At 38.6% G+C, this 24,500-nt stretch overlaps 1 protein-coding gene across 3 annotated transcripts in view; it reads left to right on the top strand.

The window, feature by feature from the left end:
- Positions 1-24,500, top strand: part of PCCA (propionyl-CoA carboxylase subunit alpha) — a 272,415-nt gene that overhangs the window by 138,052 nt on the left and 109,863 nt on the right. For all 3 annotated transcript variants that reach the window (XM_042042942.1, XM_042042930.1, XM_042042953.1), the window contains exon 18: positions 6,210-6,312. In XM_042042942.1, coding sequence (XP_041898876.1) covers positions 6,210-6,312 — 103 coding nt within the window. The remainder of the gene's footprint in view (positions 1-6,209; positions 6,313-24,500) is intronic.

Here is a 24,500-nt window from a genome sequence, read left to right as displayed (position 1 = left end):
GCTGGGAGAACCAGTCTTGTTTTTCCTGGGAGCGAGAAAGCTTAAAGTGGACCTAAGGACAGCCTTCTAGGACCTTGGGGGGGTTCCCAAGAACATGAAGCCAAGCTCTTCAATGAGTTGCACAGCAGCACAGCAAGAATCAGGGGTCAGAAATTGGAGATTTTAAAGGTCTCACTGCACAAATCTCTGAGCAACCTATTCTGAATTTGATGTTGAGATCGCTTGGTGGGGAGGGGTTTATTCACACTGAATAAACTAAGGAACTTTAAAGGTCCCTTCAACCTCAGTCATGCCATGATTCTGAGCAAAGGTGTTTTTTAGGTGAATTGGGACTGCAGCTAAGACTTTTAAATTTAGGTCTGGAGGCTTTTGCTATTAGTTGGAGGGGGGAATGCAGCTTCCCCTCTCACTGTTAGAAGATGGACGATGCTTGCTGCTAATTCCATTCATTTTCTCTGCATTGGAATCTAATATTAGTTTTAACTTTGTGAAGCTACTGGATTATAAAGGTTGACTTAACAGTTTGCTTTCTTCTTTCTGGCAGCTGAGGCTAAAAAACCACTTCTTAGTCTGTCACTACTTCCTTTATAATTCAGACTAGTAGAGGCTTCCTTTCTGTATACTATAGCATCCATCTTAGAAGTGGGCGTGAGTTCTCTGAGATACACTTCTGCACTACTCTGAATGGTTTGAGATTGCTTACGCTTATGCCTGTCTCTTACCATGACTGTTTGTGTGGAACAAAGCTGTGCTCGCCTTCACAAGAAATTAAACCATTTAATAACATTCAACTTTGTTTTGTGCCTCAACCTACTTGGTATATGTGCCATCTGTAATGGTTAACTTCAAAATCCACTAGGAAAAACTTGACCTAAAACAGAACCTAGGAATGTTATAAACTTTGTCTACATTGGTCTTGATCTGAATTATGCATTGTACTTTTTATCTTACCCATTATGCTTTTAATTTTTATTCTTCCCAATAAGAAAACAATCACTCTTCAAGTATTAAGTAACTGACTGGGGCACATAACCAGGGCTTGTTTGTTTTGTTTTGTTTTTTTTTCCCTGTAATTGATAGTAGGAAACACGTTTCTAGGACAAAATGCAAATGAGACTGTTATAGGAAAAATGACCTTTTATGTAATTTAATTTGAAGTTGGTTATGTAAAGTAATTGCATGAACCTTTTTGACTCAGCTTGGGGGATACTGAGATAATATTGATTTAAGCAATCATAACATCAGGGAAATGAGAGAGAAATATTTTTTTTCTTGTCTTCCTTCCGACCAGGGTTCTGCCATTTAGTAGTAATAGATGTGTGCAGTCGAGTTTTAAATAATATGAACAACACTGCTTCCACTCCTTTAGTTATGACTTAATTTTATAACCATTCTTCCTGTTCTGCATTTACCTTATGTAATTCAGCTGATAATTCAGTGATAATGCAGAAGTATATCCCAGGTTAAGCAGAGAGATTTGGCAGCTACCAGTTCCATGTTTTATTGTGGAGGTGAAATTTCTGTGTAGGCCAGGAGTCTGCAGTGATGAGAGCAGGGAAGACCAGTGGTGTAACTTCCTATATTGGGAGTTGGAGGACCTTTGCTACTTACTCATTTCACTCCCTTTCAAGGAATCACTTGGACAACTGCTCCAGAGGTAGCTTTGTTACTCTTCAAATCAATCTGTATGGTGAACGTGAAAGGCTGTGTTGTTATATCTGATGGTGAATATTAATTTATTCCTCAAGACAGCCCACTGAAATCCTGAGGAGTAGCTTCTGAAGTGAAATAATCCTTGATGGGAAACAAAAGTATTACTATCTGGAACATTTGTGTATTTCCAAAGATAGTAATGTAATTGTAACTTTGACTTCAAAGCTGTTTAGAATTCAGCTGAGCATAGCAGCAAAGCAAAAGCAGACAGCAAGGGAAGTGGGACTGGAGTTCAGCAAAGTAAGGCAGTACTGACAGCAGTCTGTCCTGTGTAATAAAGGTAAATTGCCATCCTTAGGAAGCAGCCTTTAATCAAACTTCTGAGGTAGGCCTCCAAAGTTATGCTAAGGACATTCCGTGGTAGGGTTGGATTTTTATTGCCAGCAACCAAAACCTAATTTTGCTATGTTTCTGTTAACAGTTTATATTATCTCCCAGAAATCCTCCTTTGGATACTACAGCATAACTGGCTTTCTGCTTGCCACGTCTGTGACACAACTGGTGTAAATAGTGACAAATGGATAAATATTTTTTTTCATGTTCGTAGTCATGAAGCAATGAGTGTGACTCTTGATCAGTTGTTAACCTGTTTCAACTTACTGACTTTTGTTTGCTGTTTGGAGTTTGATTTTTGTTTGAAGATACGGGGAGAAAATAGTTTTTGTGGCACAGCAAGCAAAAAAGCTGTTATTTCATCCAAGATGGAGGTCATGCAATAAAACCTTTGACATGGGATCTTTCTAGTTTTACCTTGTTCCTTTATTTGAGTTGATTTTAACAGTGTGTGTTGAAGCAGGTGGGAACATGCAGTTTTGGTCACACAGTCTTGTCATGAGTGTTGGCTGGGGGACTGAAAGGCAAAGGCTTTAGGGCAGGTTTGTGATGTGCCTTTAGCTGAGACATGTAAACAAATCAACAGTTTTAGATTCAGTATTTTGAAAAAGCAATCTCAGAGTTTCTTCACTGTGTGTAAACAACTGGAAAATTGGCACATTTCAGGTCTGGATAATTGATGTTATTGCAATGTATAATTACATAAGGCTTATATATATATATAATGTGTGTGTATATGTACAAATAGTACAGAAGTTAAGTGTTTTTTGAATTTTGTCTTGCAGTCAGTTTTTCTGGTGACTGGCAAAGGAAAAATTGAGTTTGTTTCTGAAGCCAGGTTCTCAACCTTTCAGCATTTTTATTTCTGCATGTGTTTGTTGAAGTGAAGACAGTTTCCATTTCAAGGCAGATAAAAAAAATAAACACTGAGCAAAGGAACTTGCAGTAATATTCAGCCAGAATATGTTAATGTGGACTAAATTAAAAAGAGATCGATGCAGATTTTCTGACTTTTGTTATTTTTAAATTTACATTTTTTGGCCTGAGACAACTTCTTTGTACTGTTAGCTGGACTTTATTGAATGTATTTCCATCACTGTGGCATGACTGCGTTTCTGAGGTGGACTCTAAGTAGCCTCTTTACCTTACCCTGTTTAATATGCCCAGTGGAATGATGGGATCTGTGCAGAAGACATCCTGTTTTGAAATTGTGGCTTTGTTACTGTAGAGTCTGCTCCAGTCCTTTACAGCAGCCTCCATTCTGGATTTTCTTGAGGATCTCATTAGTCTTATTTTGTGCTGCTCATAGAAATTGTCACTGGCTAGTAACCAGTACTGGGGAATGTGAATTTACATTACATAGCACTGAGATGATGGGAGGGAGATATAGAAGGGGTCTGTGTAACTGTTTGTCTGCTGCAGGACTGGAAGCAAATATGCCCCCCTGGGCAGAGTTCCTCTGGGAGACACAGCCTTCTGAAGCTCTTCCCCCATCCTTTCATGTGAAATCTGTGCTTGTTCTGGATGATTGCATTTGCTATGATATGTACACACAAAGCACTTTTTGAGAGCTGTGTTGTAACTGAGTTGAGCAAAGTCTTTCAGTCTCAACCTTTGTCTTTTAACTTTATTGTGCAATCCTCCTCCCTTGCTTGTTAGACACTCTTGCTTTCACTTGTGCAAAATCTGAAGGATAAAGTTTGCCTCTTTTCTTCATGACAATTCAGTTTTGCAGTTCTTGTCCTGTTTTATGTCAATTTTAACTTCCTCCCCCTGCCTTGTGGACCAAGTACTTTGTCCTTGTGCTCACTCTCACAGAATCATAGAGTGCTTGGGTTTCAAGGGTCTTAAAAATCACCTGGTTCCAACCTCCCTGCCATGGGCAGGGATACCTTCCACTAGACCAGATTGCTCAAGCACCATCCATCTTGGGACTTCCAGGAATGGAGCATCGACCCCTGGGCAACCTGTTTCAGTGCTGCACCACCCTCACAGTAAAGGACTTCTTCTTAACGTCTCATCTAAACCTGCCCTCTTTTAGTTTGAATCTATTCCCCCTTGTCCTTTCACTACATGCTCTTGTAAATATTCTCACTCTATCTTTCTGGCAGGCACCTTTCAGGTACTAGACAGCTGCAGTTAGGTCACCCTGAAGCCTTCTCTTTTCCAGGCTGTATTGGTTTTGCTTGGCCTGGTTTTTGGTAGTGGGGGGGCCACAGAGGTGGCTCCTATGAGAACCTCCTGGAAGTTTCCACCATGTCCGGCAGAGCCGATAGCTCTGAAGATGGACATGCTGCTGGCCAAAACTGGGCCAGTGAGAAAGGTTGGTAACATCTCTGTGATGACATATTTAAGAAGAAAATCAAAATAAAGTCACAAGATTTTGGATTCTAGTCAGAGAAGAAGAGGAGGTGAGAACATGTATAGGAAAACAACATGGCAACACCAAGGTCAGGGAAGAAGGAAGGGGAGGAGGTGCTCCAGGCGCTGGAGCCAAGATTCCTCTGCAGGCCGTGGTGATGACCATGGTGAAGCAGCTGTGCCCCTGCAGCCCATGGGGGGATCCATGGGGGATGCAGAGATCCACCCGCAGCCCATGCGGGAGGTGCCCGTGCCGGAGCGGGAGGACGCCTGGAAGAGGCTGTGATCCAGTGGGAGACCCCGTGGAGAGAGAGGGCCCTGCTTCCAGCCTGGAGCAGCCTGTCCTTGGAGGACTGCACCCCATGGAAAGAGACACCCACGGTGCAGCAGTTTTGGGAGGGCTGTGTGCCCGTGGGAGGGGCTCACGCTGCAGCAGGGACGGTGGGGCTGCTGCTCCTGAGAGCGGGCCCACGCCGGGGAAGTTCATGGAGAACTGTCTCCCGTGGGAGGGACCTGCAGCCTCACAGGGGAAAACTCCTCTCCTGGGGCAGCAGAAGGAAATTATGGTGATAGACTGACTGAACCCCCATGCCCTGTCTCCCTGTGCTGTCAGTGGAAAGGAGGGAGGGGCTGGGGAGAAAACGGTGTTTTTAAGGGCTTATTTTATTTCTCATTATCCTCCTCTGATTCTGTTAGCAATAAATTCATTTTGTAACTTTAAGTTAAGCCTGTTTTGCCCTTGAAGTGTTTTTTTTCCCTTGGTCCTTATCTCAACTAATGAAGCCTTTGTTAATTTTTTCCCCTCTCCTCTGCTCAGCTGTGGCAGGGGAGGGTGAGCAAGCAACTTTTGTGGGTGCCTGGTGTCGGGCCAGTGTCAAACCATGGCACAAGCTGAACAATCCCAGTTCTCTTAGCCATTCCTCATAGGAGAGGTGCTCCATTTCTCTATTCATCTTGGTGGCCCTTCTCTGGAATCTGGCATCATTCTTGGCCACGTATTTGCCACCTTTTCATACCAAATCTGTGTTGTGTGATTTCTGACCTAAAGATGAGCAGAGCAGAGTTCTGGCACTCTGCTCTTTTAGCCTGTTGAATGGACAGTTGAATCTCTATTTAACCTTCACTATCTGGAACAAGCCCAGACTGGGAGAAAACCTGCTTCCAATCACCCCAGTTGTGTCATTTTGCCAAATATTTATCAGGTTGCCTGCCTTCAGATTATAGACTGCTTTGAGCCACTTTCTGTTTCTGAAGTGTCAAACATGACTTTGACTCCTTTAGTTGTGATCTAACGATTACACAAATGACACTAAATGACCCAGGGCTGATGAGTAGCATTATCCCTATTTATTTTTGGGGTTTATACTGTTGCGCTGTCCCTTTTGTTGGGAAAATCTGTTGCCTTTGCCTCAGATAAATTACTGAGAGTGTTCTATATTTTGAATAAGTTCTAATGTACAGATGGATTCCTTACCAGCATGAGGCACAATATGTCAACTGGTGACATTTCAGTAATGAAAACAAGATGCTGCAGCATCATTCAGTTTCTTTTCTTTCAGTTGTCAAATTGTTTTTAACAGAGATACCAGTGTTAGCAGTTGGGCTGATTTGTATGAAAACATGCAATTTAAACTCTGAAACTCAGAGCGTCTGCTATGCTACGCCTCGTCTTAATTTAGAGGAAAAAATGTAGCTTTCACGTGTAAGGACTGAGCATTGTCTTTACTGGTAGTTGTTACTTTTTGTGTCTGTGTTGGTCTGTGGTATCTAATTTTTTTTTTAAACTTCTTTTTGAAAACTAGGACACAAGCTGACAGATCTTGAAAGAAGAGAACTACTGGCAACAGCAGCGTCTTTGTATGTGGCTGAACAACTGAGATCACAGCGATTTCTAGGGACTCCAAGGTAAGTTCATTTCTAGGAACTCAGATGTGCTGATACATTTCTTTAATGGCATCTTCTCATGCACAAGAATAACTGGTGAGAAACTGCATGGTTTCTTAATATAGTCTGTTTTTTCTAAATTCAAATGAGCTGTGGCTTACATTTCCCTACTCGCACAAGTCGTACATGATTATTTTTATTCTAACTATTAGCAAACTAATAGGCGCAAAAATGTGTTACAAGCCTGTACAGTAATTAATGCACATCAGGAGTTTCATTAATGCAAAATGTTGCTGCATTAGTAACTAACCACAAATTGAGCATCACAAATTTCCCACGTGCCCGTTTGAAGCAATCTAAGCACTTTGGTACAATATGAATATTCAGCTACAGAGCTTTAAAATATTGTGGATTTGTGAGTAATTTGCTACCTTGATGAAGAACCTTAATAGTTTAGAGTCTTAATTCTGAAAACACTTTCAGACTGTAAAGGTGGAAGGTAATTGGGGGAAGAATCAACACCTTTCTTGAAGTATGGTTTTTTGAGTGCTTTTATACCCCCACTCCCCCATTTTTTTGAATAGTAGCCGCCAGTAAGCTAGGCAGTACTGTTAATTGACCAGCCATTGCAGTAGCCCATGTCAAAATGCTAATTCACTTCTTTGGCTTTTTGGAATGGTATGCTTTTTCCTCTAGGATGTCTAGATTTTCTTGTCCTCTGGCCCATCATTGTCAGTGCCATGAGACCTTCTATTACAATTAACTGAATTTGTGAAGCTTGCTTGTGTAGTTGGTGTTAGCAGTGGTTGTATACAGGGAATCCTGACTTCAGCATAACTCTCCTCGCCTCATGTTTTGTAGTATAGGTGCATATATGTTTGTATGTGAGGGAAGTCATAGTGCAAGATAGACATTATTCACATTCCATACCAGTGGTTTGACAGTGTATTCTATTACTGATTTTACAGTGGTCAGGAATAAATCAAATGTGGTTTCAAGAAGTCTTTATTTTTATTTGTACCCACAAAGATAATTAGTACCATATGGTGTTAAAAAAAAAAGAAAAAGAAAGAGACACTTAGGGCAAGCATAACAGCTTTGTAATGTATAGCATATGCAAGGCTGGGTCACTGCTTGCCTTATGCATCTACAGGGGAAAGTAAAGCACCTTTTTATTTCCTTCCAGGAGTTATATCCTTCATAGTGAATGGCATAAGGAGAAGAACAGACACTCAAAGGCCACTGTTACCTAAAAAAAAGATGAATTGGGCATAATGAGGAGGAGCCTTGATTGTAGTTTTTACTGGCCAGCATAGGAAGTTAAGTAGTCTGGTACTGCTTGAGAGAAGCAATGGATTACTTTGTACTTAGAATAAGGGTAGGAATTGTTAATTTAAGCAGTGATTATCAAACTGCTATTGCATTCCCTGCTCTGATTTGAGATTTTTTTCCTCTTCCCTGTAAAATACTCTTACTAGCTAAAAAGAAAAGGAATCCAATTTTTGAACAGTCTTTTAATGTTTTGTTCCTATTGCAAGTACTTTTTTTTAGTACTAGGTGTCTGTGTATCTTAATAGAAAAGACATATGACTATTTTAACTAAATATATAAATGAAGTATAGCATTGAGCAGTCAGACACGGTCATCCATCTCTTTTTGTGCTCTGTTAGGGAAACAAATACACTTCTGCTTTGAAAAAAATTAACTCATTTTTGGAGTGGTAACCAAACACAGTCACAGGTATTCTTCTACCATGGGCAGAGAAGGCAGCGGAGTCTGGTTACATGAAAAAACACACATCTGTAAAACTAGATTAAGGCATGATTTTTTGGATTTTAAATGGTGAAGCTAAGAAAACTTTTCAGTACAGGGAAGATCACTTTCTCTTGCCATGAATGGGGTACTTATGAATCCTTCAGAAGTCAAGCCTTAGAATTTTCTCCAAGTGGTGGCTGAGTGTGGTTCTTACTGAATGTGTCTTGGTTTCAATACATATATACTGTTAGATCTACTTGCTTTAATGATAGCAAAGCTGCCTGTTTGAGGCCAAGTAAGGACAAGCTAATGCAAAAATGTTTGCTGGTAAGTAACTTCTGAAGAAACTAAACCTGATAATGATACCCTTTCCCCAGAATCATACAGCTCGTTCAGAGGAAAAATTAAAGAAGCAAAAGCAGAATGAGGTTGAAGGATTTTGCAGTGTCTTGGACAGTGTTCTCCATTCCTTAGAGCAGTTAGTGGACTCAGCCCTCCCTCTAGAGGGGACTGAGCACTGTGGAGCATACGATTTACTACAGTCCCATCAAGGATTCTTCACCATGTTGTTAACTTACCCAAACTGCATCTGACTTGTTTTTGAAGGTGTTCCATGTCATGGGTATTTTTTAATGGGCAGGGTTGTGGCCAGAGAAGAAGCACATCTTTATTAATAAGACTGCGCTCTGTTTGAAAAATACTCCTGAACAAAAAGTGCAGAGCAGGTACCTGTGCTACAACAAATCAAAAAGGCCAGTTGTAATTTTGAGTGGAATTTTCACTATGGCAGAACTGGGCATTTGGAATCTGTGTGAGTTTTAAATCTGTGTTGGAGGATGTGAGCGGACTAGACAGACTGCACACTCCAAAGTTGATCCGTAACATTCTCCTAATGGTTTGGACAAGTACATTGATACATTGATCACCACCTACAGAATTTCAGCTCTCTGGAACTATTTATGTTGACAGCATTTTTTTTTTGTCTGTGTTGAAAGCAATTGAGCAATTCTTGTGCGAAAAACTACTGAAGAGTAGTATTTTGAAATCGTGTTATTTCTTCTAAGCTTGTCACAGTTGTCAAACAGACAGTTTTCTGCTAAATTTGAGTTATATGCTTATCTTTGCTTTTAATTTGTTTTCTTTTCCCTCTTGGAAGCCATATTTAGAATATGCATTCTTTTCACAACTGCAGGGGTATTTTGGGTTCCCTGTTTTCCCTGTGATTTATTCAGCCCATGATCAGGATTGTTATTCTAGTCAGTATATACTGACTAGAAAGTACCATGCTTGGAGCTCTTCACAGAAACTCCAGCTTTCACTGTCAGGGTTACTGAGACTGTAATCAGATGAAGTGCAGCTGAGCCAGATGAAGGAATCTTGTTGCAGGCTGCTCCTCCCTTGCTCTCTCTTTCTTCCTCCTTCCCAGGTATGCAGGTGTGATTTTGTGTGTAGTTGCATTCCACTCTGGTTCTGCTAAAATGACCTATGTTAGCATAGAAACTATTTAATAATAGTTTATTTTGGATCGCTCTGTCAGAAGCTCAAGTGAAATTATTCTGGAAGAGCTACAAGAGTGGGAATGTGTGAGCTCATTAAAGGGATTCAGAGGTGGGCCTTAGCTCTGTGCCACAGATCAGACTAGTATCAGCCTCATGAGGGGGATTTCTCTATAATTGGCATTTGCTGGGATGTGACTGGAAAATGTATATTTTGCAACCCCTGGGTGACTGAATCATCAACTGTAAGGTTCTTGCTGGAACATGCTCTGATGACCAGCAAGCTGTTTCCACCTTTGGCACCCAGCTTCCTTCAGCTAGTTTCAGCCAACGTGACCTCTGTAGTGGCAGTCTTTGTTGCAGTAGGTTGTTTGGTGTTGAGGTTAATGCAGGCCATGAGCCTAGGGCTGGTTTGCCTTTCCTGTGTTCGAATACATGGTGTTATGATTTGGGTGGAGCACCCACAGGTGAGTTTCCACTGTCTGTATTGTTATATAGTGCCCCATGCCTCATCAACAGTCTCCGAGGACTAACTTGCCAGCCCTTAGCTAGAACAGCTGTTGGAGATGTAGGCATGCTCAGAGTTACAGGAATATAGGCATTTACTTTTGTGATGCAATCAAGTATTTAGATCATTTTCTCAGTGTGTTTCTTTTTTTTTTTATCTGTTTTTTATTTAACCCATTTTCTTGGGAAAAATTGCATGTAGGATGGTTTGGTTTTTTGGGATTCTTTGTGGTTGTGGTGTTTTTTCAAGTATTTTTGAAAGATGGTTTGCTAATGAAAGTGTTTGGTATTTTGTGAGCCACATACTAATGTGAATATTTCACTGTGATATCCAGATAATAGGGGCACATATTTCCTACAGGAAAGAGCCATGGATGATTAATGGTTGTTTCATTGTTCAGCTTTTAGTTATTTTACCTAGGACTTTTCCTACTTACTCCATCGTCCACTTCTGTGAAACTGGTGCCACCCACAGCTGCTGAACAGATTTACAGCATCTAGTAAAACCCCAAGGTCTTCTAGACAGAACTTGATCTTGTTTCAAGTGGAAACATATTTTGGCTGAAGTGAATCCAGCTTATTTTATGTCTGTTTGATGTAGTTAGCCTTTGAGACCAGAAATGATGTTGTACAGTTGAATCTTCACGTTTTGGCTTCAGGCTTGTTTTCATTAGAGGGCTGGGAGGGGAATAGGAGAGTGTCTCTCCAGGTGTGGCTACATCATGCTATCTCATGGGTCTACTAATGTGATGTTTATACTTCTAAACCCAATTGCCTACAGCACTTCCTATGTGTTGCTTGTGTTGGCTGCTAAGTGTATTTTCCTAATTTTTCTATGGGTTTTACCCTTTCATCATTTATGACTTGGAAAAAAACCAGTGAGGCTGAATGCCCATATTACCTGATACTACACACAAAAAGATGGTAATACACTGGAAAATGTTTTAAATTGCTAGCAAGAAAAAACACTAAAGGTTTTTCTTGCTTGTGTGTTTAATATAGAAGACTGGGTTGGGAGTCTTGAGTTAAACTGTTCTTGTGGGACCTTAGAGAAGTCAATTGAATTTAGCCTCAGTTTACAAAAAGACAAAGTGGCCTTAACACTTTGCTGCACTACTGAGGTTTTGTAAATATCTGTTTATCAACATGTATGAAGTATTTTGAGACCTAAAATGGATTATGCTTTCTAAGCACAAAATAATATTTTCACAGGAAGGAAAGTGTATAGTGAAAAGTTAAAATGCAAACAAGTTTTTGTCAAGTTCTGAAATAGCTGGGCTAATTTTTTGTTTTAAAATTCTGAAAATAAAGGGGTCCAGTTCAGTGAACATAACCTGACTGGTGAACTGCAAGAACAGAAATTAATTTATTTTGCTTTATATTTAACGAATTATTGTAGGTTCCTGTCTGGGTTGATTTGATACAGCTATATTGATGTTTGCATTGCCATTTCTTGATTATAGGGCAGCAAGGGAACTGCTCAGAGAGCAGTAGAGCCCCACACGTCTCTGGCATCCTTGCTCTCACACAGACTACACCTATTACCTTGCTGGAGTCTGGGACAGAGCCAGATCTTTGCCAGCCCAGGGCTTCCCCATATGTAAGGATGGTCAGCTGCCCAATAGGAGAGCTTTTTGGCTCTCTTGCACTGCTGGAGCAGTACAAAATAAGGTTATGTTACATGAATTTTAAAAAGAAGGAAGATGATGTCAGGAAAATTCACTGGAGTCATCTGAACCAGCCTCTTGGAAAGGGAAAGAGTTCTTACTCTCAGCACAGCCACAGGCACTGCTGAACTATATAAATTGTATTATGTGAATTTAATTTTTTTTCCTAGAACTGCAGTAATAATATGAACAGTTATTGCAAGTGCAGCTAAACACGTATACTTTGCTCTGTCCTACAGATACCCTCTATACAGAGATAAACAACTTTGTTTTTGTTGGTACAGTTGACCAAGTCCAGCCTACTTGTGGCTTTCTTCATTCCTCCGCTTTGGAGTTACGCACTCATCCTTAGCTTGTCCAAACAGCACTGTCTTATCCTTACTGTTGTGGTCCCCTGCTCAACAAGTCAAGCATTCTTCTCATGATTTACTGTTAGGCCTCTGAAAGTCTTTGATATGTTTGTGTAACTACTGCAGCTTCACACCATTATTCACTGTGTGGTTTTTTTCTTTTGCCACAGACTCGCAAGGTACTAAGACCCTGTTCTCCCTTTTTTCATGTGAAATCCTTGTTTATAATGGGCTTTTCTAGTTGTGGTAACCCTCTTGTCTCTCTAGCTGTTATCTAATGTTGTTCTTTTGACCTCTCATAAGTAATTACTGTATTTTTTTGGTTAATCTTGCTTAATAACTACAAAACCAGCTGCCCTATATAATATTCTAGATGTATTTAAAATCTGGTATTATTTACCCTTCTCAGTTGTTCAGTTGCTTATCACAGAAAGAGGATTATATGTGCTAGAAACAAACAAGTACATGCAAATATATGAAACATGCATTTTTGGCCAGTTGGGAATGAATTTCTATGGAAAATATCAAAGTTAAAATAGGATATTAAGGTAGCATTTATGACTCTACAGAGTGTATGTGTAGTATTTTTTCTTTGATTTGATTAAATGAATGCAATCAGAATTGATAACACAAGTAATATAAGGTATTGATATAGTTGTCTGAAAGCAGAGCTGTTGTTCCATATGATTCCTAAACAGTCTGTCATGGAAAATTTTCATAGCTTAGGGAAAAAGGTATTCTGGGCACTCAGGAATCCACACTTGCTCAATCTTTAGGGTTGCTTAACCATTATGAAATCATTGTGAAGATAGTAATTACTTAAAGTTTGAATCTCAGTGAACATCTCTTGGGAAGATCCCCACATCTTGCTGAGGTGATTGCTGGTGGGAAAGGCGTTCAGCAAAGTAAATAGACCTGGCTAAGTCCCTATGTTTATTTTTTATTTTCACCATGTTTTCTGGGAAAACAGCATCTGCTGTAAGAGCTTTATAGCTTCTGTAGCTACTGTTCACTTAATGCTGAAACTTGAATTTGCATAATGTAGACATGTGAATGTTTTCTATTGTGCTGCCAAATTCCTGTCCCTTTTTTAGTTGTTAATCCTGCCCTTTTCTCATCTGTGCTTTGCTTATGACCTCTTCTGCAAGATCCTCTCTTTACAAGACCTCTCTCTATTTAATTTACTTTGATCCCCTCTATAAGCCCAACGATTATTTCCTCTCATGCAGGTTTACACCTCCTAAACCTGTTCTTTAATATTTGTCTGTGTGTAAAATGTGTATGCGTGAAACCGTAGAACTAACAAGGTGTGTGCTAATTGCCATGTGCTCCCTGGTCATTTAACAGGTATTTTTAGGATATGTTTTTATCTTCATCTGGGTATTTTACCTGGAGTTTCTGAAGGCGGATATGAAGTTGTGTAGGATAATTTTATGGAAGGGCAACATTTTTCTTGACTTTTGGCGTCTCTAAGCTCAGTAAATACATGTGTAATTGCATTTGCACGAGAAGTTTTGCTGATGTTTCTTTCCTAGGATTATTAAAGATAAGCATGACCATCAGCACCTGACCTTGTGTAGTTCCTTGAGGCACTGGTTGTGTCCTGCTGTTTGTTTGTGTAGTGTATAGCTTACTCTGGATGCTGTTGCTGTAAAAATGTTGTCAACAAAATACATGGGAAGCAAGTCTCTAATTCAGTATTGTCTGCATACTTTTACATGTATGTGTCTTGATTTGTCCATTCTTTAGCATGCTTACTTCATTCATGTTCACAGAGGCTGTAGTTAAATACAAGATACTGATTGAAGGGATAGGTAATTCATTTATACCTTTGTTGTTGAGTATTACAATTTTCAACCGTTTCTTTTCCCTTTGATTCAACTGCAAAAGTGGGATGGGACACAGAATGGCCTCATTATTGTAGGAGTATTTCTCTGTTCCCTGCAATGATTCCAAAAGCTCTTGCACACTTCATCAGTATTATTGTAATTCTTTGGCTGCAGGATATTTGGCAGCTGTTGCACCCCACTGGCAAATCCTATTCAGACTTCACTTCCATTCACCATTGCCATTGGAGAATTGATTTCTCTCTCCTCTGCTCTAACCTTTCCCAATTCATTTTGGATTGTTCAATGTGAAACATTTTAATTTCATATCATACAGCCATTCAGCTCACAATCCTTTTTTAACCTGTCACCAGGGTAACAGCATAGCATGCTTGCTTTAGGCAATCAAGTTTTTATTTCACATGCTTAATGTTGCATTAAATGTTTGCATTTTGTTTAACCCTCTTAAATACTTTAAAATGTGGATATATTTTGCAGGGTAATGAAGTCTCTGATTTCAGTGTCAAGTCTTTACAGAAATTGTCTTACTTAAAATAAAAAAATAAGAAATCAGAAGATGAATACAGTAATGAGAAGATTATTAATAAAATCCCAAATGGCTGAATGAGGCAAACATCCATAGAATGGTAAAAAATATTTTTGCTCTGGTACAACCTTCCAAAGGCTTATATTATAATCTTTAGACCTATACTTTGGGATTATTTTTACCTGTAAGTGCTTGTATCAAATTAATGCAAATATAGGATTAGCCATGCAATAACATGACTTTAAGAAGTGACATGTCTGTCCTATACATGTCAACCTACTTCACAGTGGTTGCCAGATGTGTGTGGAACTGTAAGCTGAATAATAAGTAATTTTTTATACATCAAAATTAGAATTTATTGGGATGATGTAGTTGATTAAAGAAATACAGAATTTTTAAGTATCTGTTCTTCGTCTACATGCAAACCATCGTGGCATGAAAAACAGGCTATAACCATTTTACTGGAAATAAAATAATAATGAATTTGTGTTATCATAGATGATTACAAAAATAAAATGTTCATATCTGAAAAAGCATTGATTCCTTATAACTGATGCTACAGAGCAAGTCCTGCTTGTCTTGGTAAAGGAATAGGACCATCTAGGTTTGCCCTCACTTTTTTAGTTGGTATTAAAAAACTAGTCTGTAATAGATGTCCTTAAGATACCCAGTCTATAACTATAATTAGAGGTGTAGTGTTAAAGGCTTTTTATCTGTCACGATCTAGTCTCAATTACGTAGGTAAAAAAGATATGGGGAGAAGGGGTGGGAAGTATTTAATTATAAGATAAGTAAAATCTAAGAACATTGCATTGCAAATAATACCAGACTTTCTCATTTATAGTGAAATAAACCCATAATGAAAGCACTGATAATATGCATTTTAATACTTCAGACTACTAATTTTACAAACCTTCCTGTTTTCAAAATAGGTCATAATATATCTATCGTAGTTTAAAAAAACCGAATGTGGAATAATTGATTGCTATACTAGCCAATGTATGAGTTCCATGAGAAGACAGCTGTTGGTTTTAGATCAGACCCATAAAGTTGACTTTGTTAGAATTTTTCTTCCAACAGCATGTAGCTAACTATAGAAGGATAGAGATGAAGTTTCTTCTATTAATTTCCAAGCTTTCTGTCCAGTTTTCTATTTTCCCAAGTTGTGCTATAAGCTACCAAATATTATTACCCGCCTAAAGAGGTTTGGCAGTGTTTTGTTACTGAATTTTGCCAAAAGGAGCCAAGCATATGGTAACAGTTAATTTATTGGTTCTTCTAACCTCCAGGGAACTCTTTACAGAGACCATATTACCTTTTTATCTAACATATTTTAAATAAAAGAGCTGTTGACTTGAAATTTGATATGCCAGCGTAGAAGCTGAACCTTCAGTGTGGTTATGCTCAATTCCGTCTTGTTTAAGGGTAAGACTAAAAGTGCAAACATACAAGATTGAGCTAAGGCTTATTTCTTTTCAAGTTTCAGAGAGGCGGGTCTCTTCTGTATAGTTTTAGTGTGTGTGTTTAAATAAAAATACTGAAGAGACATTTTCATGAGAAAATAAGCCCTGCCTTTGTCTCAGGAGTCTTGGAGATCTCTTTCTTTGCTTTTGTTTTAAGATATTCCTGGTATGTGCATTACCAAGGAATGATAAAGAAATGAAAAATATTCTTTTCTTTTATGTGTAAAGACATACTTCTTACATGTTTCTTATATGTAAGACCGCAGGCCTATTTGTTGGTTTGTGACAATGTAGCTTTGTATAATTGTAATGGGAGAATTATTTGAGAGGTAACATTGCTAGTTGTGTTGCTGTGCACTATCTTGGAGTTGAAGCTCATCCCTGATATTTGCACAACTCAAAATCAGTCATATGCTCCCTGCGTCAGAAGTAGCCTTCTTTGTTCCACCTGAGGTACTGTATATTTTTGGTTTTGTAACTGGCTGGTATTGTGAATCTTAAAAGAAAAGCTGCATGGATATGTCACCATATTTTCAATGGGATACTTGGGATAGATGACGCCTTAAGTAAAAAATACCCTGATTTCTGTTGTTTCTTGGTAAGTACTCAAAGACCTGGATATTTTTCCTTGGATCTGTGTTGAGACTGCTCAGATGACTTTTCCTTTTATGATTATGGATGATTCTTTAATATCTTTCACAGACCATTCTTTAGTAGTTTACTTTTCTGTGTAATTAGATGTGGTGCTTGGAGTTTGTTTTGGCTGTGGCTTCCTTTTAACATAGATCTTCAAAGCCTGTAGTGTGAGAAAGACTAGGCAGGAAAGAACAGCACAGGACCTGGGTCTTTTGAAACCAGGGATGTTTACCCATTGACTTAGAAAGGAGATGACAGGTCTTTATTGTGTCCCTCTGTGGTGCTTAGTAAAATCAGTCTTTCTGCAGTTACTAGTGAGATGATACAAATAAATTATTTGCATATTAATTCCAGATTTAAAAAAAAAAACCCAACACTTAAAAAAATCTGGATTCCTAGACTTTAAGCTTCTGCCTTTACCCCAGTGTTCTGATATGTGTTTCTGGATCTCCTCTCTCTGACATGATGGTGGAAGAGATGGTGACATACCTTGGTGACACAGGAATAACTTTCTCTAGGCCCTGCTACTCATTTTTCTACCAGACACTGAAATTTAAAGCAGGCCCTCATCTGGCTGCACCTGGCTGTTAATGTCCTTAGACAACTTCACCCTGTTTCACTGAACTACTGAGAGCACTTTTCTTTAAATTCTGTGTTGCCCACCCTGCTCCCTCCCCTGCAGCAAAGCCTTTATTCTTGTTGCTTGTATCCTTAAATCACAATCATTTAAAGATTCTTACTAATATTAAGTCAACCTTATTCCTCTATTAGCTGTGGGTTTTTTCTGTTCTTTGATCTTGGACGTTGCATGTCTGCCTCTACTACAGGCTGCCTTTTCCCAAGTCTTAACACTTGTATTTAAATGAACCTTTTTGAGTAAATAGACTGAAACTCTGTTTCAGTGATTTCCAAACTCTGGTAGTCTGACAGCCATTTAAGCTTCAGTCTCCTTACCTTGGGAAGTGTAGCACCTTTCCACAGCACACTTCTCTTCAGCTTCCTTAGCTTTCAGTCTTTCATATGCGTCTTCCCAGAAGCAAGGGGTAGTGAGACCTGATAGCATTCTGCTGTTTCACATTTTAAAAAAGTTGGATTGCCATGAGAAATTCTTGTGTTCAAGGCCTGTAAAGGGTGGGGCATAACTCCTCAGAGATAAGGACTTTTGTGATTTAGCCGCAGCCACCAACTATGAAGAAAATTACCTCTACTGTAGCCAAAACCAGCACACAAGGCTGGTTTGTCTCACACAGGAAGGTCCAGGAGGGCTGCAGTCATTTGCATTTTAGAAAAATTATGTTGGGTATAAACAAGGATACTGTCTCTCTGAGAGAGAACATGGATGTTGCATATGGATTCCCTCAGCAGGTGAGTGCAAAGGAAGGATTGGGGCTGAAGGCAAAGTCGTGAGAACCAATTCTGAACATCTTCTTAAGGTATCTTCTTTCAGCTGCCATACACTACTGCTGAAAGTGTATTTCAGAAATACTTTGGATCTTTCTTATGTTTGTGCAATAGTTTTACTTCACGTTTTAGCATTTCTGTTCAAAATGAGCCTGGTTTTTTTGTCAGAAAGTCTTAATGTTCTTTTTAGCATCATGTTGACCACATACAATTTGTTCGTTCATGCTTGTATATAGAACAGGAACATTCAGAGAAAAACATATGTGCATTGAGCTAATAATAAAGAGGAACAGTACCATCTATGTGTAATTATATTCATTAAATAATAATTGGATGTGTAGAAGGTAATGTTTAAAGAAAAATTTTTTTACATAATGTTTTAAAATGTACTTATATGGTACATGTTAATACATTATGTTATTTATGTATTTTATATTTAGGACATTTATTCTTTGTCACGTGAATTACTGAACTGCATTGATTTGTGCTAGTTGTCTGGGCAAAAGGCAAGGAAGGAGAAGGAGCTTACAGCTGAGTACACTGTAGAAGTGTAACTATGTTCTTGTACTCTTCTTAGACCTTAGTCAGTACAGCCATTTTTATGTCCCCATCCTATATTGATCACAATTATGCTAAAATAAACATTACCAATAAGAGTCATCCCACCTACACAGCCTGGCTTCTCTAATTCAACCTTAGTCAGCAGAAAGCTTAGTGGGCAAAAGTTTTCTTTTAGGACTGAGAATGAGGCACTAGCTGCTACACATTTTTTGTCCTTCACATTCAACCCTAGTTTAATAATTCTCAAATTCTTTCGGTCAGGTCTGATGTGTGTAACTTTAGCCATGTTGAAAATCCACGCACATTTATTTTTCTTACTGGCTTTCTTCTCTTTAGTTGTGAGACTAATATGAAAAAAGGCAGGTGTCCTATTAAAAGGATGAAAATACATAGAGGGCAATAGATATTTATCATCTTTTGAATATGTATCACTGTTAAATAAATAATTAGATGCCTGTGTTTCCATGGCCTAGAGTTGTAGTGCCTAAGTAATGTAAAAAAAGCAGGTAAGCAGTACCTAAAGGTAGTTCAGCCAGTGTAAGGCCTAACTCATTGTGAGAGGTACCTTTCTCTTTTCATTAGTTCAGAAGGGAAAAGATGGTTAATATTAGGTGGTGAAAGCTCAGTGGTGTGAGTGCCGGATGTAAGCTGAAAGTGTAGTAGGTGATATATGGAAGGTAATGAGAGTCACTGGAGCTCTGCTATGTGCTATAATTGTCTAGACATGATGTATGAGTGCTTTTGGGAGATGTGCATGTTTTATATTATCTAATATAATTTTTAATGAACTTTTGGAGGTCTTCTCCTCTGCTGTTTTTTTTCTCTTTAACTGAACAGAATTGGTGGCATTAATCTGTTTCATAGAAATCTAGTGCAGAAGAAACAGAGAACAAAGCTTTAGAATCTGTGAATATGCCACATTTCTTACATGTAGGAGGGAGGAAGTAGCTGTCACATTGCCTGTTGGAAAATGGCTTGACTACCTCTAGCCAAATGCTGTAATCACATTTACCTGTGATTTGGTAGATACATCATTGATACCTGTGTTGTCACCCAGCACTAGTTCTTGTGCATGTAGTAAAGAAGCATGTTTTTGAAAAGCCAGAAACTGTCTAGAAAAACATATAGTTCTAAATGAATCACTGTTCTTGGCCAGCTTCTATTTCTTACACTATGGCATGTAGGATGGCTAGCAAGGAAAATCTGCTCATCCTTTTGCAGGACTGTGGGTTGTCCTGAATGTGCATTCTATGTATTACCTGAATTAAGTTCCTCATAGAGGAGAAACCACAGCAGAAAAATGGCTGTGTTCCAAAACCCATTTCATTGGCATGAGATAGTTAAGCTATTGGATGGGCTCTTGGTTCTGCCACAACAAGTTTGTGGGAGATAAGCTCTGTGTGATGGCGGAGCTCTGGCAATACTTGGGAACTCTACTGAAATCTGGTGCAAGCATTGTGTTTTCCAAGATGCACAAAAAAAAAGAGTGTAATTCTGTTTTAGACAATGACCTTTGGGATAGTGCATATGTAAAAAGTTTTAGAGAGACCAGGTCAAATCATGTGTCCTACAAAGTGGGGCAGAAATTCCATACTTCTCTCAATACAATCTGGGTAGTTCCAAGGGGACTGACAGATCAAAAGGGTGAGAGACCTAAATGGAACTGTAAACCACAGAAAAGACAGCATTCAATACACAGCTCTTAACAAGAAATTCGAAACGATTTTTAGAGGTGGTGTTCTCTAAAAAGGTGTTTTCAGTTTGGCCTAAGACAGATTGGGGGTTTTATTTTGGTTAGCCAGTATAATTTCAAATTTTTCCTTAGTTTGTACACTGTGTTCCTTGTGGGCCTTGAAGAAGGCCAGTGTTCTTGCTCTCTGTGCTGTTGCCAAATTTCCTCAGAGATGGTTTTATTCTGATGTCTTTCCTTTCCCCTTGGCTGTAGTAGTTGTCTCTCACTCCTGATCTGGTGCCTCCTTTATAAGTTCAGCAGGTACTGAAAAGTTTCACTGTAATGCGTCTTGAAAACTTCTAAGAAAATACCACATTTCAGTTTGTTGTTAGTGCCTTTAATGCTGGCTGTGACTGTCTGTGGGTCAGATGTGTATCTCTGAATAAGAAAGAGGTAGGTTAATGTGTTTTTTAGGATTAATTTTGTACATTAGTGATATCTGGGGAAATGGCAATCTGTTCAAGAAGGTGGTGTTATCTAACAGGATAGAGGCAGCTCTGGAATGTCAGGCCATTATTTTTTTGAAATGGAATTTAAAAATTTGATTGTAATACATGTATTTTCTCCTCCAAAATGGCAGAATGATTTTTCCAATATGCTGCGCTTTTTTTTTTTGCTTTCAGCTGGCAGGAGCTGGTAGGTATTAAACACTCGATAATATAACTTTTACTGGGGCAACTAAGTAAGAGGGGTTGAGCTTGAATTTAAATATTAGAGTTTTTGTGGTTTTGGTTTTTTTTTCTGAACATCTAGACTAAATACTGAACTTAGAATTTTGAGGGAATGCAATTGCAGAAATTGTCATTAGATCAAAATCTCTTCATGTGAATTAGGGATTCTTCAAGATTTAATCTAGCTGCCATTAGAGGGTGTACCAGTACAAATGTACCATTTTGTTCATGATGAGGAGCTCATACTCTGACTGTATGTATTTGACTTTTGATTAGTTCTAGTCCAGTCCTGTGAACTGAATGCCCATTTGTGACTGGAGCGTGCTGGGTGCAGTTCTGGAGCCTGGCTTTGGCCTTTCTTGCATCAGAGAGGGACCTGGTTTGCATGTCCCAAGACTGTTCTGCAGTGTGATTCAAAGCATTCTAAGTGCAGATGGTTGGGATAATTTGCTTTGAGAACTACTCCTGATCTGAGGTACAACACTGATATTCTCACAGCCACTGTATATTGTCCTGTTACTTCTGAGTTATACTCTCCAGAACTTCTGTTACAAAAGTGGGTGAATAACTGAAGTTCTGACAGAAGGGATGACAGATTAAAGCACCAAATGTGTTTTGATTCAGGTTTAAAGCCATTAGTGGCAATTGAGCTCAAGATTAGTAGGCAGATTTCACTACGGAGATGAGTACAACAAACCTAGCACAAAATTTGCCTGGATGTTTTAAAAAAAAGAGAGTATGGAAAATAGTATTATGTGTAGAAGTAAAATCGGATTATTTCCTTATCAAACTTAGAGGTAATTTTTAATCACTTCACCTCATTTTCATATTAGTAGGTTAGCATTTCCTTCTGCCTATTTTTTGTGTGGACAGCAAACCTGTAGTATTCTAAATGTAATACAAAGTGGAAAATAGCACATTATTACTGGGAACAGCCCTTCTTTGAATGGAGACGTAGGAAACCAACCGCCCAACAGGCAGCTACATCTTAATACAATCATGTTACATGAAAGGACATAACTGCTACTGGATGATGTTAACAGAAGAGCTTTAGTCCTCCTTACTGCATTACAGTGGTTTGTTCTGAAGCTCTTTGCACATAAAAAGAAAGTGAGATAATTATTGTGAGACTATTCCTAAATATCTGCACAATAAGTTTCTTTGTTCAAGAAAATACGGGAAGGCTTGTATAGGAAAAAGCATTTGCTGTTTTCCTTTTGGTGGAGTAAATTATTATTATTAGTTTTGCCAACTGCCCAAAGTTATCTCTTAATAAAAATTTAAAAAAATGTTTCAGAAAACAACAAAGTTATGAAATTAAGTACTTTAATTGGAGGAGAAATAGCCCCAACTTTTTTTGATGACAAACAGATTTTTAGATTTTTCTCTCCATAACAATTGTCAGCATGCACAAGTCAATATTGTTGACTGATCTGATTAAAAACACCTGCTTGCAAGTGGTTCCTCCTTTGGTAAATAGTTTTGCTGATTTAGGAAAGATGGTTGAAAAAACAGAGGTACAGACTTGGAAATTATACTAAAAATAAATGTCTTTTCTCTGTACTTGTGAATGCTTGATTTGAGTGTTCCTTGCTTCTTATTTCACAAATGCTCGCAAATGAGACAAGTAGCAACATCTCTTATCCAGCATTAATGCTTGTGATCTTTGCTTTTTCCAACACAAACCAAATACTAAAGTAGGCCCTAACATATCATCGGAGAGGAAATCAGTTTCAGATATTTTTTACATTTATTTATTTGAAATTATCAAGGTATGCTGTCACCTGCTGAAGGACTGGGCCGTCTGACCCTTTTCTGAAACTGAGAGGTCTTGGGCTCTACGTGCAGCTCCCAGAGTTACTGTGTTTTATCCAGTTTATTAAATGCAAAGTACATCGAAATTTCCTGGCATTAGGACCAAGTGCCAAAACTTTTTGTCCCAAAGAATGCATCATCAGGCTGCAAAGCTGAGTCTCCGTGAATTCTCCGAGTCTTCATGAATCTCTCATTCCTTCCTACCATCAGCAGGGCAGGGTGGTGAGTTCCCCAGTGTTTACCTGGGCCCTGGCTCTTTCTCCCGAGAGATGGGAGGTGGATGTGAACCCTCACAGGCTGAGGAAGACTGATAGCATGGATCTTTGGTTCTCTGGACATATGCTCTGCAAACAGGACTTTGTTATAGCAAGACAGGCAATACCAGCAATCCTACTTCATTTACCCAATAGATTTAAAGCTAAAAGATTCATGGAAGATTTTTCAAAAAGCTTAGAGTTGTTGATCGGCTGCGTGTTTGGAGGAAAATTTCTTGTTAAGACTGTGGAGATGGCTTTGGCAGAGGAGCCCCTAGTTCCTTCCCCCTGCCAGGCTGCTGAGGATGCTGGTGGTAAAACATTGGGTAAGGTTAGGGTGTCTCTCTTTGCAAGACCCAAGCCCTGCATGTTTAGATACCTCCAAAGTAGAAGTGGGTTAGCCAGGGTGAGCTCAGGTTGTTTGCAAGGTTATTTCTCAGTTAAATGAAGATGAAAGGGGTTGAGCCATACTCTTAGGTCTGGGCAGCTAAATTCACCCTAGATTTATAAGAACTAGCTTAACTGTTTCTTTAGCACTCATCTGGGTTTCACTGCTGAAGGTACTGGAGGTTTTCATTGGTCACTGGATTGCAGGCTCTTATGTCAATGCAAATTGCTTGAAAAGCTTCTGCTAAGGGAACATCCAGATGTATGCTGTTGTGAATCAAAGCACAGTGTACTCCACAGCATCCTTTTAAAGCATTGCTTTTTATTTTATAGTGTACCTTCCATGTAATTTCATTTTTTCCTGTGGTCACTATTCAAATAGAGTACATGGCTATAAAGATGTGTATTTGTTATTGATCTCAATGTGATATGTAAGAAAATGTAATGTAAAACCTTTTTGATATAACTATCGAGTAATTCTTTCAGCCTTTGTCTGATCAGCTGCCACACAGGCTAGTAGGGGTTATTATTTTGCATGACATATGAAGAACTATAATTTAGTGTAATGATGGTATATTTTCATATTCACAGTTAAAGCGGTACATGTGTATATATATGCACATATAAAGCAGGAAGAAGGAAAACCTATTTTTATGTAAAAGGGCATGTGATATGTATAGATGGACCAGTCTGAATACATGTAGAAAATGTGTGTGAATAGATATAGAAAATACTTCAAATTGCTGAATAAAATATTCCCAGATTCTTAGGTTCCTTTCACATAATTTTTGGTTCTTAAAATAATCCTGTGAAAATGCTGCTTTTATCTTTTCTGTGTGATGATGAACTTTTATGTTGGAAAGTGTTGAAAGTACTCAGATACTAAAGCTTAGGTTTGTGTTTTGTTTGGCAGTACACTTCTGTTTAGAATTCTTTTAATCTATCCATTCCCTGCTTTTATATTCATCTGATAGTTGAAGGTTCTGTGAAGGATATTTCTTTGCATGTGAACTTATTAAACAAATAATGCTCAAAAGTGTGAGATTTACTTCCTTTTTTTGGTAATTTTTTGTGGTTTTTTTTTTTTTTTTTTTTTTTTGTACAAAACAAGGGCGTTTTTTGGGTGTTTTATTTATATTTG

The sequence above is a fragment of the Corvus kubaryi genome, unplaced genomic scaffold (genome assembly GCF_017639235.1).
Source record: "Corvus kubaryi isolate FWS band 111438036 unplaced genomic scaffold, C.kubaryi_AGA036_p1.0 133, whole genome shotgun sequence".
NCBI lineage: Eukaryota > Metazoa > Chordata > Aves > Passeriformes > Corvidae > Corvus > Corvus kubaryi.
The sequence above is the reverse complement of the archived record's forward strand: the minus strand, read 5'-3'. Positions and strand labels throughout refer to the sequence as shown.